General features: G+C 40.0%; 1 protein-coding gene, 2 long non-coding RNA genes and 1 other non-coding gene across 4 annotated transcripts in view; 1 reads left to right on the plus strand and 3 right to left on the minus strand.

Moving 5' to 3' along the window:
* Positions 1–10,043, minus strand: part of LOC115241816 — an 81,818-nt gene extending 71,775 nt beyond the window's left edge. The window contains exon 1 of the mRNA XM_029817753.1: positions 8,560–10,043. Coding sequence (XP_029673613.1) covers positions 8,560–9,721 — 1,162 coding nt within the window. The 5' untranslated portion in view covers positions 9,722–10,043. The remainder of the gene's footprint in view (positions 1–8,559) is intronic.
* LOC115241820 overlaps positions 1–16,534 on the plus strand; it is a 100,459-nt gene extending 83,925 nt beyond the window's left edge. The window contains exon 3 of the long non-coding RNA XR_003884968.1: positions 15,985–16,534. This is a non-coding gene — a long non-coding RNA (uncharacterized LOC115241820). The remainder of the gene's footprint in view (positions 1–15,984) is intronic.
* The window catches only part of LOC115241821, a 69,256-nt gene continuing 65,887 nt past the window's right edge, over positions 13,285–16,653 (minus strand). The window contains exon 3 of the long non-coding RNA XR_003884969.1: positions 13,285–13,914. This is a non-coding gene — a long non-coding RNA (uncharacterized LOC115241821). The remainder of the gene's footprint in view (positions 13,915–16,653) is intronic.
* Positions 16,504–16,576, minus strand: Trnak-cuu. Its single transcript has one exon. It is a non-coding gene; the product is annotated as a tRNA-Lys (tRNA).

Consider the following 16,653-nt stretch of genomic DNA (forward strand, 5'->3'; position numbering starts at 1 on the left):
TTAAATATTAATTATTATAATCTAAATTATACTATTAAATTTTTTATATGCTAATAAATGTTTAATGAATCATCGACAGGCTCGTTCGATTTAGCTACGACTCGTTCGTTACAATCCGATGTAGAGATCTTGTACGCTAATCTGCATAACCGAAACGATAATTAATGCACGATAATTATTTTCATGCAAAACTTAACGCGTCGATAGAAGATGATTATTTCACTTCGCGTCGAGTGACGAGTGGATGATCGTGTAATTACGAGCTGTCGATTACCCAAGCATTCGAGGTACAATTTTAATGACATGCATATATAAAAAAACCTCGCGTTTTCTGATGCTGAAAGAGCGATTATCGAGGAATGATTACCGGTTTGCTAATTGCACACGCATAAAATTCCGTCGGCTAATTTGGGCATCTAATCGGCCGATCGTATTTCTTACTAATTGGCAGCGTTGAGATAAATCCGGCGCCTTCCGGTGCGAGGGTACGTGTTGCGATTTGATACAATCACGAATTTACTGTTAATCAAAATAGCTTTCGTCGCGCAAGTGGAATATCTCAACTCCCATGTGTGCGAGCAGGCATATAGAAGCTTTAGTCACTCGGCTGTAACAGCTGATAACGTACAGGCGGAACCGGCATTCATCGTTCCTATAATGCATATCGTAAGCGTTTAGCAATAAATGAAAAGTAATGTAATTGCCTGGTAATTATTATAATAATCTGGAAGATATCTTGATTACGTACCGTCGTCAATTTTTCGTTGAAGCTCGCAAATTGTCGCGGTTTGTTAATCGTGCGTGTAATATTATATTTTAATATTCTATCTTTGCATCTCTTTACCTCTCTCTCTCTCTCTCTTTTGAGCTTCGGCATTACTCGTGTACATCAAATTACTTAATAACAATCTCACAGCAGTCTTCTCACACGCGATAGTCATATCAGTTCGAGATAAGAAGTCAAATATATAGATTCGCGAACATCTTAATCACACATACTTTATCTCGTGCTACAATTTGCGATTCGGAGTTTCATTCCCTCACTTTTGAGAGGAACAGGATATAAAATGAATATTAATTAATATGTTAAGAAACTTTATCATTGTAATTTTATGCGCTCTTAGATCGCCTCTTTCGCGCCCTTAAAAAAAAAAAAAAAAGAGCGAGAAGAAGAAATTCTATCCGCTTATGAGAGTGTAACAGCACGTGATCGATTAAACGGCCGCGTCAGCATTCCTTTAACGTTCGTTTGAGTTACCTACGTCCGGGATATTTCAATTAAAAGCACCGGGTTAATCAACCGCGCAGCATGCTACGTGTGCCATTGGGAGCTAAGTGCTATGCAGCTGCAGGGGTTCCGGAGTTTTATTCGTGTCGGTCTCAAATCTATAGTTATTCTAACCCTCGATTTTTGTTCTCTCACATTTTCTCTTCATCTCTTTGTAAAAATGTCAATTTGACCCTTTTTTTTTTTAATTAGAATGCTACAACGATTATTTCTAATACTGCATTTAATATCACGAGTAGCTCCATTTCACTATATCTCTATTCAATTGCGGCAATAAAATGTAGAACGATGCTCTTTCTGCTTATCAATAATAATATCATAAAAATAGCGATCAATATAATATTGTTAATAAAAATCATTAATTTTGTGCTTACGGGAAATTTATTACCATTTACGGAGTATTTATTTTTGCAATTTACATACGAGATATTATGTATAAATTATATTATATGTCTAATATATATAGATTATAAACTCTATTATATATTAAATATGAAACATAATAATTATGACGAGAGTGTATCAATGAAATAATTTATTGGATTGATATCATTTATATTAAAATATCAAATTAAAATTTAATCGCGCGCGAAAAAATTTTGCAAGATATTAGATTCGTTAATTATACATATATTTGCATCTTTTATATATTTTCGATAACATTTCTAGTAAAAAAGTTGTGCTTGTATCTCATTAACGTTGTTGCGGCAAATAAGAGAAAAAATATATGTTAAATGTGATCTGCTTCTGACGAAAGCATATCCGAAGAGGCGGATACTAATTCCGCGACTTAGCGCATGCATTCCACGCAGCGTGATATAGATTTTAGTTTGTAATTCCGTGTCCTGCTTCATCGTTTTGCGGACTCGAAGCCAAAAAGATGAAAGCCGCGATGAAATTTATCGCGTATTAATTGCACGCAACCGCGTCGTCGGTCATAATTACGTTCGACGTCTCGAATCGGGTGGTCTGTTTGCGGTTTACGACCGTAACAAGGAAGTGCGGGAGACACGCGAGAGAGCGCAGTGTCCCTTTCTTGGTCCGACGACCAGCACTTGAACCTGAACGAAATGGTGCCGTTGAAAAAAAAAGAACACCATAGCCGCTCCCAGTGATACCGAATCGGGTCGTTCTTGCGCGGATAAGGTAGCGTGAAACAGTTCTCTTTTTTCAAGACATCGATCGTTATAATGTTGCAATTACTGTTTCAGTAGACGCGACATAAAATGTGTTTCATTATATAAGACAAAAAATTGTAAGAATAAAAAATTATAACATTTTTTTTTATAAAACAAAATTTTACAGATTCAGTTTTAATACATTTCTAATTTTCATTCATACATTATTTTATGATTCGAATGTTCTTGAGAATAGTTTATAAATTTTTATCTGTTAATATATCATACATAAAACGCGCAGTTTTTTAAATGACACCGTGAGAAATCGATCAGCAACATCGATACGCGATAATTTCAAGATGGATATCTTAGTTTAATCTCATTATGGAATCGTCTGGAATATCGATTTATCGCTGAAAAGATTTGCATATGAGAGAAATACGCATTCTCGATGTAATCGATTGACTGAAATTGATTTAGCGCTAATGCCGGTTCTTCCCGTTAATCATTGGGTTCATCCCGACTTCTTAAGGAAATCATTTATTATCGTTATCCTTCAGCGCGTTACTAATGAAGCGGATAAACGCGCGTGCCGTATAGCGAGAATAAAAATCGTCGATGAGGAACCTCAATTTTTCACCGGTTTGCCGACAAGCTTGTTTGAAGCTCGTCGAAAGCTTGTTCCGATTATGTTTCTCACGTAGAAATTGCTCGTAGCCGTCTCATCTTTGAAGGAAGTTCCTAATTTTACTAATACATTGATGCTTTGATTGTATCTCTTGCTGAAATTACTTTTGTCATTTATGTTAATTCAATACTCACATCAATCATTTATCATCTATTATATACTTATATCTATCATAATATACTTGTCATCTTCGGTAAAGAATTTCTATTTTGATTAGGATATTAGATTATGCGAAGATCATATGCGAAGATTATTTGTATTAGAAGGCTCTTTTGAAAATTTTCAATAATTTTAGATTTGTTGTTATTTTTTTATTAATAAAGTTTTATTAAATATATAGTTTTAAGTTTTGAATTAAAAACTATAATCTAAATTTAGAAAATAATTAAACAATAAAAATTAAAAATGGCTAAAGAATAAAATAGAATGAAATAAATAAAGCAATAAATGATTGCTATAAATGTGAAATTTCTTCGCTGTTTGCTTGTGCGTTTGATTTGTGAGGAGCTCTAATAAAGCTGTAATAGAGAATCATATACGATAAATGTACAACTTGATTTGTTACGATTTACTAGATCAGCGTGATTTTCGGTGCACATTTTTTAAATCAATCTTGTAGGAAGAAGTTGCGTTTATTCATAAACAGATTCGTGACCGTATCTTCATATCGCGATTTAAGACTCGAAGGCGATTGACCCGTCGCGAAAAGGATTTTGGACCGAAACATCGAACACATTAAATGGACCCCTTTCGTACGTGCAAGCGGCGCCATTAGCTTTCGTGCTCCCTTATTAATAGTTTCGCCGCACACCTTTTGCTCTTACACGGCTTCTCAGGCCCTGTCTAGCCGACGGCCTCGACTTGACCACCCGCGATACGTCGGCGAAGTTTATAAAAGGATAGCCGTGATAGCCAGCGTAGTAAATTTCTAATGTGGAGTAAGGAAATTGAATCTTACTTTGGGGCTCTCTCTCTCTCTTGAAACTTCGTGCAAAATTGCCGATGAATGAGATATATATATGCGATAGAACAAAAAATATACCAAAGGCTATTAAACATCCTGATATATATATATTTTTTTTTCTAAGATTTTTATTTAATATTTTTGTTAACACAATTTCTAAAAGATAAGCAATTTCTAACAATATTTTATTTTTAATGCTTCGCGATCCGTTTAGCAGTTGAAGACTGTAATAATTTCACAAGAAAGACGTGCCAAAAATTATTCAATCATTAATACGTCAACAAGAATAAATTTCTTTTTTAGAATATGAATAAATAATGCCTCATTATATATTTTTATTTAATAAATATATCAATAAGTAGATGCGATTACAATTATATTGATAAAATTTTTAATTTGCGCTATATAAATATTACACAAAATATTGCCACTTTTTTATCAATACATATATGTGTTGCATAAGTTTCTAAACAACTTAAAGATTATCAGAAAAAATAGACATCACGCTTGTGTAAAGTATTCGATGCGATATTGAAATATTTAATTAAATATGCAGTCATTTCAAGAATTGACTTACAAGTCAAAAGTCGCAGAATTGAAACAGGAATGAAAATAAAATACGCACAGTCAAGTATGGCTTTGTGTGCTAAAGTTATATATATTTTCGAGCATTTATCATCAGCCACGATAATTCAGAATTTCGCCGGATCAGATGCGAGATTTCCTTTCCTTAAGCTGTCGTCGCTTAAGTATCCGGTCCTTAATCCTCGCCGATGTAGCTCGACAAATCGGGCTTAAAATGTCCGTTAATTATGAAATACTTGCATTCTTTCGAATCGAGTTCGAAATAAGATGTCGCCAGTCTCGTTTCACGCTATAAGGCAAAATTCTGGATTATCTGTCTTTGATTAGTTTTGCACCTCTATCGAGGATTCTTCAAGGTTTCCAGATAGCCATGCTCTAACCGATTACGCGGTTCTTGTTTACAAATAACATGCAAATCTATGATGTCATTTGCTCGTAAAATAATGTTTATGAATGAAAATATCGCGAATAACGAACTTTTAATTAACATTGCTCATTTAATCATGACACGGAAGTACAAAATCAACAGAAAAGGGGAAATTGCGATATTGCGTTGCAACAAGCGTAAAGATACGCACGCCACGCTACAGTATATAATGTTTAAATATTTAATGACACTGTAGAAATTTATAATTTTCATTACTAAAGCGAAAGGGTTACCTTCCTAGTCATTAGAAGCTCGTTAACAGTCATTTCTCCTATAGAGTTAGATCTCTGATGCACTCTGAAATCCATAAACCTCATCAAAAGGTTAAGCTAATTTTAGATTTTGTTTCTTGTTTTTGGGGAAACGTCATTAAAAGCACGAGTTAATTATAATTTAAGGAAAAAACATTTTTTCCTAATGTTTGCGAAATTTTTTATCTCCATGCTTATTATGGTCTATATTTATCACACAGAATCACGATGTTATTCTCGTTATCATTCACAAAGTTTCGTGAATGAGTCAAAAAGTTTATCCAATGCCAATGTGGGTCACGATCTTGCAAGAAGTATTTCCGACATTGATTATAATTAAGCAGAAATAACTCTCGTCTTCTTCGATAATAATATTATCTGAAGCACCGGATCTCTTTGAAATTTCTGTCATTATCAGACTTAAGCGACAGATTTATTGCTTCTCTCATGCTTCTTCCTTTCTTGTTTTGAAAGAACCTTTTTTTCGTTACTGAAAGTGAAGCAAAGCTTTAATTTTGAAACATTTAAAGAGCACAGAGAATATCATCAAGACGCATTAATTAATATAGAGGATAAATTTTTTTTCTTTCTCAAAGAGTAATTTATAAAATTCGATACTTTATAAATTGATTCCTTTATAAATTGATTACGTTGATTTTAAATACAACTCTCGATATAATAAATCTTTCGTTTTACTTTTACATACGGTAGCGGACTCTCTTAATAAGATCATTAAATTCTCAAATTTATTCATTGTTGTTTTCACAGTTTTAGAGAAGACGTAAATACAGAGTTAGAAACATGTTTTACAGTTAAATCGCGCTTTCCGATCAACACAGTTATTTCGCATCTTTTTTTCTCATTTCCTCTTGATTTTATTCGATAACAGTCGATGAATATTTATTCCTTGGTCAGTTACGTCTCGTTTTATTATTGATTGCGACGTATTGCAGATAACATCGCCGTATTATTATCGAAAAATATACATGTACACGAATCCGTAAACAAGAAAATCGTCCGCTTACTCGGTTCGCTCCGCGCGTCGATTATCCGATCACGGATGCTATCGACATTCCTAGCTAAAGTCTCTCTTGGTAAGGAAGACGAACGAATCTAGAAACGAGATTCTACCGGTTGAATTCCTCGATGATTGTTCCGGACGGGGCGACGTAGCCTGATGTCGCGGCGCGATCGCACGGAATGTATAACTTCAATTATCCGGGACTGAGATTAAAGTAGTTGCGCCATTACCGAGGACGTTCCTTGTCGTCGTCGTCGTCGTTGAAGCATCACATTGGTTTTGGGCGACTTCCAAGCAACGATACTCGTCGTCTCGGCCACTTTAGGCGCACGTACGTACGCGCGTACTCACGTAGCGGGCGCATTACGCAAAGAAAGCAATTAGGCGGTAAACAAGTGGACGTGCGGCGGAAGCAGATGGTTCATTGATTTGCCCGGCGAATGATGCGCGGAAACGATGTCGGCGAAGAGGAATGGATGCCTATAGGATAATTTAAAGCGGCCAAGCCGCGCCGCCGGTTACGTGATTTATGTAAATGCCGATCATGCGCTCGCGCGGGCGAATAATTAAGCCGGACGAAAATGCGTTAACGACATGTCGTATTTATATGCGTTCAATGCTCTTTGGCATTCTATTCAAGAACACGAAGGACTCTGCACATCTGCATGTATCTTTTTCGAATTCTGAGGATAATTTTAAAATTTTATTATTATAGTAATCGGTATGTAAATTTTGATTGTGCGCGATTGACAGTGGTATATTTGACAATTTTATTAACAGTTCTTTGATGTGGAAATTTTATTGTTATGACCAATAATTATAATTATGACAAATTATGACAAATAGTGAAAAAATTGAGATATAAGTTTCTACAGCTCTAAAGTTTTTTTGGGTTTTTTAATAATCTTTACAATAATGAATTATTTAAAAAGGGCTTGGTCGTTTTGCCACTGTTATCGCAAGTATCAGGTGAACGCTAATTTTATACTTGATTAATGATACATATGCTCTATACAATTTTATTATTATAATATCAATTTTACGAAAAAAAAATTTTATAATGTATTTTATCACATGAAATAACATATAATATTATCTAATTATTTATATATTTATAATTATGCGTTATAAAATTTAAAACATGGACTAATTTTTTCTAATATGTATATATAGCTCTATCATTTTTCACATTTGTTAAATCAAATATAATCTAATATATTTTCTTAATTAATTGCGAGTGTAACAGTGTCTTTTATTATCAGTGTACAGAGTATACGGAGAACTTTAGATAGGGTGACAGTTCTATTAAAGTTTTCCCATTAACAGACTTCACTCGAAGTTTATAGTTAAACTTTAGATAGAGACTTCATTTGCACGTGTTCTTTGCCTTAACCCAATTCTCACTCCTCCTTAACTCAATTTCACACGAACAAACAAATGCGCGAGATTGCAAATAGGATGGCACTTCTTAGCGGTTAAACGAGTGAAGTTTCAGCAAAGGTCAGTGTGGTCTAGTTACGAGAACGATATTCTTAGAACGTCTGTCTTCTCGATTTAGTGTACAGTAGAAACTGTTCCTTTCGTCAATATTTTTTTTTTTTACACTGAGTACTTTTAATATCAAAGTAGCCTCAGTCGATTTAATTAACATTAATTTTGTTTAAATATATTTTAATCGGTTCTATGTTAAAATCTTTGCGTAATAGCTGTGGAAAATAGACCTTTAGAACTTGAAATCGAGCGTAAAACGATGTTTGCGAGATGACGTTAATATTTTTGATTCTTTTAAATAAAATAATATGTGTTTCGTAAATTTAACAATAGGAAATGTCAAGCTGCGATCAGCTGATCGCCTGATTATTTGTTCGACAATTCGTTTTAAACAACAATATTAAACGTTCGAAATTAAAAATCAAGATAATCAGAATATTAATTTCAAAGCTTAATAATTCTATAATAATTTTAATTATAGCAAATATCTTTCTCTCTCTTATTTTTGTGATATATTCTAATGCCAGTTGAAATTTTAATTTTATAACATAGGTCTTTTCGCTTAATATTTTCTCAGAATCGATAAAGATATTAACTCTATTACTCAAATGCGAATTAGAGTACATTAATTAACTGATGATTTCTTAAGAGATAATAGATTCTTTGGGTTTAAATTCTTTAACGATTGATTAATTATCGAGCGAGATAACATGAGAAAATACTCACTGTAATCGGAGGTATCGTCATTGGAACCGTTGACCGTGCCATCCGGCAGGATTTGTAGATGACGATTCTTAATGTACATCTGTATCTTTCGCGAGGCCCCGGTGATGTGCGAGAGATTGGCCGATCTTTCGGCGCGGGTGCCCGCGTCGCCGGTCAGATCGATCGTGCCTGCACTCACTGCACGAATAATCGCGCCGAAGCCGAGAACACTCGCGGTCGGTCTCGCACTGAACTTAATCACACCCGACGAGCCGAGTCCGCATCGCCCGAAGGCGACGAGGAAGAGAAGAAAGGCCAGTTGAAGAAACGAGCGGATGCGGTACGCGCGCCTGTTTCCGATCCTCTTCCTGTCCTGGCCGAGCCTTTCGATCCGCTTCTCCGAGCGTTCGTCGCCTCCTCCCGAAACGCGACTCGATCGCGCCTTCTCGTCAAATCGCTCGCCGAAAGGTCCCTCAACATCCTGGAGATCATCCTCGAAGGATCGCTCGTTCGAGCGAGTACGCGAACGGTGACTAGAGAGAAGAGAACTTTCTTCCGTTATCCTCGTCCTTCCCGGATAATCGGTCCGATAAGCATCGAGATTCTTCCTGTCGCAGACCGCGGGCCGCGAGTGTCTCGTCTGGGATCGATCCTGGAGACTTCGACGCCCTGCGATCGAGCCCGCTATCGCGGGGTCAGATTGTTTCGTCTCGACGTCGCGTAGCCGCGATTCCACTCGCTCTTTCTCCTCGCTCTCCTGTGGCTTCCACGTGACCTGGAGACGCTCGCGAGCATTCTCGATCGCCGGCGGGGATTCCCTCGTTGCGAGATACGCTAGGAGTCCGTCTCCTCTTCGACGTGGTGGTTGCGTTGATGACCGATCCGTCGATAGGGCTGTCCCCTCCCGATCGCCGATTCTCGGAATCCTTGCGGATGAATCGAGCACGGAGAGTGATTTCCAGTCCCGGTGATCCAACGTCGGCTGCGCTTCTCTCGCGTGAGTTCCGATCTGTCGTCGCCGGTCTTTCAGGGCTCTCCTTCTCGTCCCACTCCGTCCTCGGTCCTTGTCGATCCTCGGAAGTCTCGGGAAAATCGACACGCGAATCGGCGTCGCAGTCGGGCGATCGGCACGGGAATTACAGTGCAGCACCCAATGCCCGCCCGTGTCAACCTCAGCGGGCATGACGGTCTCATCCGACACTTCTCTCTTTGCTCTCCTCCACCTTAGCCGCGTGGTAATAGTTTCCCGTAGGATTTATCGCCGATCGAAATTTATCGTCGTCTTCGTTATCGCCCTCCTCGTCAATACGGTATCGATGAAGGCCGCGCGCGCTGCCAGCTGGCATCACAGCCGATTTCCGGTCACTTCCGTTCTCTGAAGGTGCCTCGGAGAGACGTGGAACGTGAAGAATAAGGGATCCGGCTGTCGCTTTACCGTTACCGTCCATGCATCGTTTTCGCGTTCTCGATACTCTTGCATTATGTCAGTTATCGCCGATCGCGCGTCAGTAACAATGTCGCGATCCAGCTGATCGTCGAATCCCAAAATGATCTATCGCGGATGAGAAGCGATGAAGTCACGGGACGACATCAAATCGACGATGCTACCTCGCGAATTTTACGATGGATAAACCGATCGAAAAAATAGATCGGGTTTTACATCCGAGAATATATCGCCGAGGATACTCGACACACTGCAAATGATCCTGGTAGTGAATTGATCCGATCGGCTCTTGGCGACGATGATTGGCGTGGCCGATCTTCTTTTAAACGGTTTTGTCGCGGTATGCAGGTTGACGTTACCGGTTACTTTCGACTACCTCGCTCGGTCCTCGTCTCTCTCTCTTTTTCTCTCTCTCTCTCTCTCTCTTTCTTTCGTTCTTTCTCTCTCCACGTTGCTATTAATCGGCGAGAGTCGACACGCGTTACCTCACTTAACGGGTTTCTCTCTCTCTCTCTCTCTTTCACCTCTTTCTCTTTTTTTCTCCGCCGGATTCTTTCTGCTAATTTGTCTCACCGATTTCCGTTTTTTCCGATTTTTACGCACGGAACAATCCTCCCGCAAAAGATGGGCGCTAGTAGATCCCCACGTAACGCACTAACACTGCTCACGATTATTTATCACCATTCGCAGAAAGAACATAAACCCTCCTCCTCTCTTAATCGACATCTCACGATAGAATATTCCTGTCACAAACTTCCACCAATTCACATGACAGCAAGGGGATGAAAATCGAAATTGATCTGTAAAACCGATCACGTGCTCCGACAAACATCCTTAAAAATACTCGGAAAATATTTTGAGCTCATCGGCGAGATAGACCGGCGTCTGCTACCGATCTCTTTCATCAGTTTCGGAGGGGGATACGAGAGCCAGACGATCTCACGTTCGCGCGAGGCGGTATCGGGGAGCCGGGCCACGCGTACCACACACGCAATTGTCACAGGGGGGTCGCGGCCGGGGCGCGCGCGCGCGGGGTTATCTCGCAGGGTCGGATGATGCCGGTGCGGCGTCCGAGAAACTACTGAACGAGTGCCGCGGTTCTCTTCCCCGGCTCGCCGGGTTCGGGCACGCTCCTCGGTTCGCTCTCGTAGAGAGACCGAACCGGCGCGGCGGCGGTGATCCAACGTCGTCTGCGCTTCTCTCGCGTGAGTTCCGATCTGTCGTCGCCGGTCTTTCAGGACTCTCCTTCTCGTCCCACTCCGTCCTCGGTCCTTGTCGATCCTCGGAAGTCTCGGGAAAATCGACACGCGAATCGGCGTCGCAGTCGGGCGATCGGCACGGGAATTACAGTGCAGCACCCAATGCCCGCCCGTGTCAACCTCAGCGGGCATGACGGTCTCATCCGACACTTCTCTCTTTGCTCTCCTCCACCTTAGCCGCGTGGTAATAGTTTCCCGTAGGATTTATCGCCGATCGAAATTTATCGTCGTCTTCGTTATCGCCCTCCTCGTCAATACGGTATCGATGAAGGCCGCGCGCGCTGCCAGCTGGCATCACAGCCGATTTCCGGTCACTTCCGTTCTCTGAAGGTGCCTCGGAGAGACGTGGAACGTGAAGAATAAGGGATCCGGCTGTCGCTTTACCGTTACCGTCCATGCATCGTTTTCGCGTTCTCGATACTCTTGCATTATGTCAGTTATCGCCGATCGCGCGTCAGTAACAATGTCGCGATCCAGCTGATCGTCGAATCCCAAAATGATCTATCGCGGATGAGAAGCGATGAAGTCACGGGACGACATCAAATCGACGATGCTACCTCGCGAATTTTACGATGGATAAACCGATCGAAAAAATAGATCGGGTTTTACATCCGAGAATATATCGCCGAGGATACTCGACACACTGCAAATGATCCTGGTAGTGAATTGATCCGATCGGCTCTTGGCGACGATGATTGGCGTGGCCGATCTTCTTTTAAACGGTTTTGTCGCGGTATGCAGGTTGACGTTACCGGTTACTTTCGACTACCTCGCTCGGTCCTCGTCTCTCTCTCTTTTTCTCTCTCTCTCTCTCTCTCTTTCTTTCGTTCTTTCTCTCTCCACGTTGCTATTAATCGGCGAGAGTCGACACGCGTTACCTCACTTAACGGGTTTCTCTCTCTCTCTCTCTCTTTCACCTCTTTCTCTTTTTTTCTCCGCCGGATTCTTTCTGCTAATTTGTCTCACCGATTTCCGTTTTTTCCGATTTTTACGCACGGAACAATCCTCCCGCAAAAGATGGGCGCTAGTAGATCCCCACGTAACGCACTAACACTGCTCACGATTATTTATCACCATTCGCAGAAAGAACATAAACCCTCCTCCTCTCTTAATCGACATCTCACGATAGAATATTCCTGTCACAAACTTCCACCAATTCACATGACAGCAAGGGGATGAAAATCGAAATTGATCTGTAAAACCGATCACGTGCTCCGACAAACATCCTTAAAAATACTCGGAAAATATTTTGAGCTCATCGGCGAGATAGACCGGCGTCTGCTACCGATCTCTTTCATCAGTTTCGGAGGGGGATACGAGAGCCAGACGATCTCACGTTCGCGCGAGGCGGTATCGGGGAGCCGGGCCACGCGTACCACACACGCAATTGTCACAGGGGGGTCGCGGCCGGGGCGCGCGCGCGCGGGGTTATCTCGCAGGGTCGGATGATGCCGGTGCGGCGTCCGAGAAACTACTGAACGAGTGCCGCGGTTCTCTTCCCCGGCTCGCCGGGTTCGGGCACGCTCCTCGGTTCGCTCTCGTAGAGAGACCGAACCGGCGCGGCGGCGGCGGCGGCGACGGCGGTGGAGGCAGCAGCCGAGAGTGAAACCACCAACACTATACTACCAGTGGGACACACGACTCGGCTGGCTCTACTCAAACGTGCCCGTCGTAGCAGCATCCGTTTCATCCCATCCCGCGCTCACCGGCTGAAAGAGCCGGCCGGTTAGTTAGTAGCCGTCGTTGTCACTATCGTCGTCGTCGTCGTCGTTCCGTCTCGTTTCGTCGCGTCAAGATCGTCGTCGCCGTCGTCCCGTTCCGCTTGGTATCGTCGTCTCGCTGCCTGTCCCGCTTCCGTCCCATTCCACGGCAGCACGCGACAGATCTGGACGCTCGCTCTGGACGTATGTTCGCTACCGCGCCAGCATCACCACCACCACCACCACCATCATGACCACCACCATCGTCGGGACCACCACTACCATCGCTACCACCACGCGCCGCAGCTTTTTCTATCCCCTCTTCTTTTCTTACGCGAGCTGGATAGAATCTCTTCTTCTTCTCTTCTGCGTTAAAAGACTTATCCCTATCTCTGTTTTATTCTTTCTCTTCCTCTCGGCAGCTCGCTTGTCCCGACTTCTTCTCTCGTCTATCTTTCTCCTCTTCTTTCACTCCACTCTTTTCTCTTCCACCGCGGATTGTCCTTTAATCCACATGATCTATCCCAGGTCTATCGCAGTAACGTGAACAACGTGTTCTCTATTTCTCTTTCTCCATGTACAAATCGCGGAATAAGAGAACGACCGGGGGCTATTGCTTCGTCACTGGTTGCAGGAAGAAGAAAACAATCGGCGACAAGGGCCGTGAATGACGTGAACACCTGCGAACTTTAAAAAGTAAATAGCGCGTCCATGTTAGAATTTCTTCGTTGTTTCTTCCTACTCTCTCTCCCTCTTCCTCTTTCTGTATCTTCCCTGCCGTCACCTTCCACCTTCCACCTTTTGATAGGGCGGCTTTTGACGTTTCTCTCACATCGACCGGCATACACGCGCAACTGGAATACGATCGGATGCTGTTGCTATCGCTGCTCGTTTCCTGCGGCTGCCTTCTTCTTCCCATCCTCTCTTATTCAAGATCGAAAGTCGTCCGGATTAAACGATATGCTTGAAGTTTCTGGAAACACAAAGTAGATTATTATATTCAATTAAAATTAAAGTTAGTGAGTTAACTTTTAATATTAAAAATGAGAATAACTTATTATCTATTTAATTGCAAAGATTGCCTCATTACTCTCTCTCTCTCTCTTTCTCGCATGATTTGGAGACTATCTAACAGTGACTTATGACGCTAAATTGAATGGCTTTGCGTAAAAGCATGTGCGCGATCGATTGACTGATCGACAGACATGAGACGATATACATATATACCGATTCTTTCCTTACTTGGAGGAAACTCGTCGGGGCACTCTCAGAAATGGAAATGTCCGCTTCTTACGTGCGCGCTTTTCCGCTACGTCGGAAGATAATGGAGAGATACCTCTCGCCATGCAATACGACGAACGCATTTCCGATGCCCATGTCTTCCACTTTTTAATTACTTTTTCTTATAGCTTCTCATATTTCCGATATTGTCGGGCATGTCATGTACATGAGAAAAGACGCGAGTACAGGGTGTACGCCATCAAAATGACTGGATTATCGATTTTCTTTCAATAATAGAATTTTGTAATTGTGGTTTGTCGCAAATTTATTTTATTTAAAATTTTTAACATATACATATACAGGGTGCGGCATTTATAGTGACGCGGGCATATGCACTCTGTATGTGTGACAACAAAGCTTCATTTAATAATTGTTGAAATAAAATGTGATTATATATCTTCGATTAAAAAATAATATAAAAATATATAAAAAAATATATTAATATATAAAAATAATATAAAAAAATATATTAATATATAAAAATAATATAAAAAAAAATATATTAAATAAACTTGAAACTATCAATATGAGATACTTTATTTCAATTCGTTCCACTCGTATTCGGTATATCTGAAATATCTTATAGATGATTTGATATATCAGAGATATCTCAAGAAACAATGTTCCTTCTCTGCGATAGGAAGAGGAAGAGTTTTCTGTTCCGGTGGTCCGATTACGCAATTATTCGTCGTTTTGCGATTCAGTTGTTAGTTTTTGAACACGAGGGTAAGTCATTTAAAATTGTTCTTACCGCGTTGCTCGTAAATACGAGAAGATACGAAAGGCGTCCAGATAGCGGAAAAAATGAAATAAACGAGCCCCGAGTGACCTGCAACAGAGAGTTTTCCAAGAAATATATCGAAGATTAAGACACACTGACATTTTTTAGTCTCTACTCTAACATTTTTATTTATCTCGTAGTCCACAGGCGTTTTTCAACGTTGCTCTACATTTTGGAACATATTTTTTCAAGATTGGAATAAAACGGTAAATAAAAGTACAGGAATAATATAATAATACACGTAAATAATAAAATTGTACTCTTCGCTTCTCTTATAATTTCCCTTTCCTTAACGGAATTTTGAACTGTTTAATTGGCAGGATATCTAATATGGAGTTTGATTAAGAAATGTAGAATTGAGATATATTTGATTTGACAAAAGAAAATTTACGAAAAAACCATAAAGATGCTATTGCAAATATCTGAAAGGTATTCGTGCAGTTATAGAGTCCCCAATTGTTTCTGAATGAGTTGGGGAATGTCCGCTTGAAGATAACGATATCGAGTCACTCACAAAGATGGATGGATCTCTGACAAATCTCTCTAAAAGAAATTTAACAATGGACCTCAAGAATCAGCTTTAAGAAAGCTCGTCAGAGATTAAGTGACACTATTGATAGTCGTTTCCTTTGTTCTTAGAACAATGTAGAAAGGAGACAGATAAAATTTTTGTAGAAATTTGAAGGAAAAAGATTTCCGGAAAGTCTTTGCAGTACTGATCCGTTAAAAAAAATCGCTTCTCATAGACTTTTATCGCGCGTGTTTATTAACATAGAGTGATGAAAGTGGCGAATATTAGAATTTATTAGGTTGCAATTTATGTGTCAGACAAAATTGAGATGAGTCACGTAAATCTATTTACATAATATATGCATAATAGAGAGAATTGAATGTTATATCAAATACAGTGTAATAGATAGATAGACACAATTTTTTGACGTTCTCTTAATAAATATTAATGATCGCTCTGTTGCTCTCTAGAAAGTCATTGATCGCAGCTGCGCAAATACCAATGAATGCCAGTCTGGATGCTGTGCGAGGGAGAGGAGAGATAGGTAAATGAAATGGTGAGATAAGTGAAATATAGTGCAATAAATTTATTTATTTATCTATCTCGGACAGAGCTAAGGATAGATACGTGTTATTCTCATAATTATATTGAGATGTACATACAATACTTCCGCGTACAAAAATTATATATTGAGATATAAAATACAAAAAACTTCAAGTAAATGTTTTTTTTAAATAAAATTTCAAGCTCGGTAGCAATGTTAAAATTCAATATTGGAAATTTAAAAGTTATTGGGAAAAGTCAATTCCAAATTAGACTATTCTTGAACGATGTTGTAGAAAAGATATCTAATCTTTACAAAATGATATAGCTAAACTATGTGTGTTAGAGCATGTAAGTCGTGAAAAATGTTTTGTCTATCTTCTCGGATAAAATGTAGATTTTAAGCTTATGTATAGATACAATGGAACTCGAAAGCAAAAGTAATTCGCCCAACGTGGGGCTCGAACCCACGACCCTGAGATTAAGAGTCTCATGCTCTACCGACTGAGCTAGCCGGGCTTGTTATGCCTGCTTATGAAAGCAAGTTTATTAACAAAAAAAAAAAAATTTATTTACGTTATAATATAAATATTATA

The sequence above is a fragment of the Formica exsecta genome, unplaced genomic scaffold, assembly GCF_003651465.1.
Source record: "Formica exsecta isolate Colony F162 unplaced genomic scaffold, ASM365146v1 scaffold512, whole genome shotgun sequence".
Taxonomy (NCBI): domain Eukaryota; kingdom Metazoa; phylum Arthropoda; class Insecta; order Hymenoptera; family Formicidae; genus Formica; species Formica exsecta.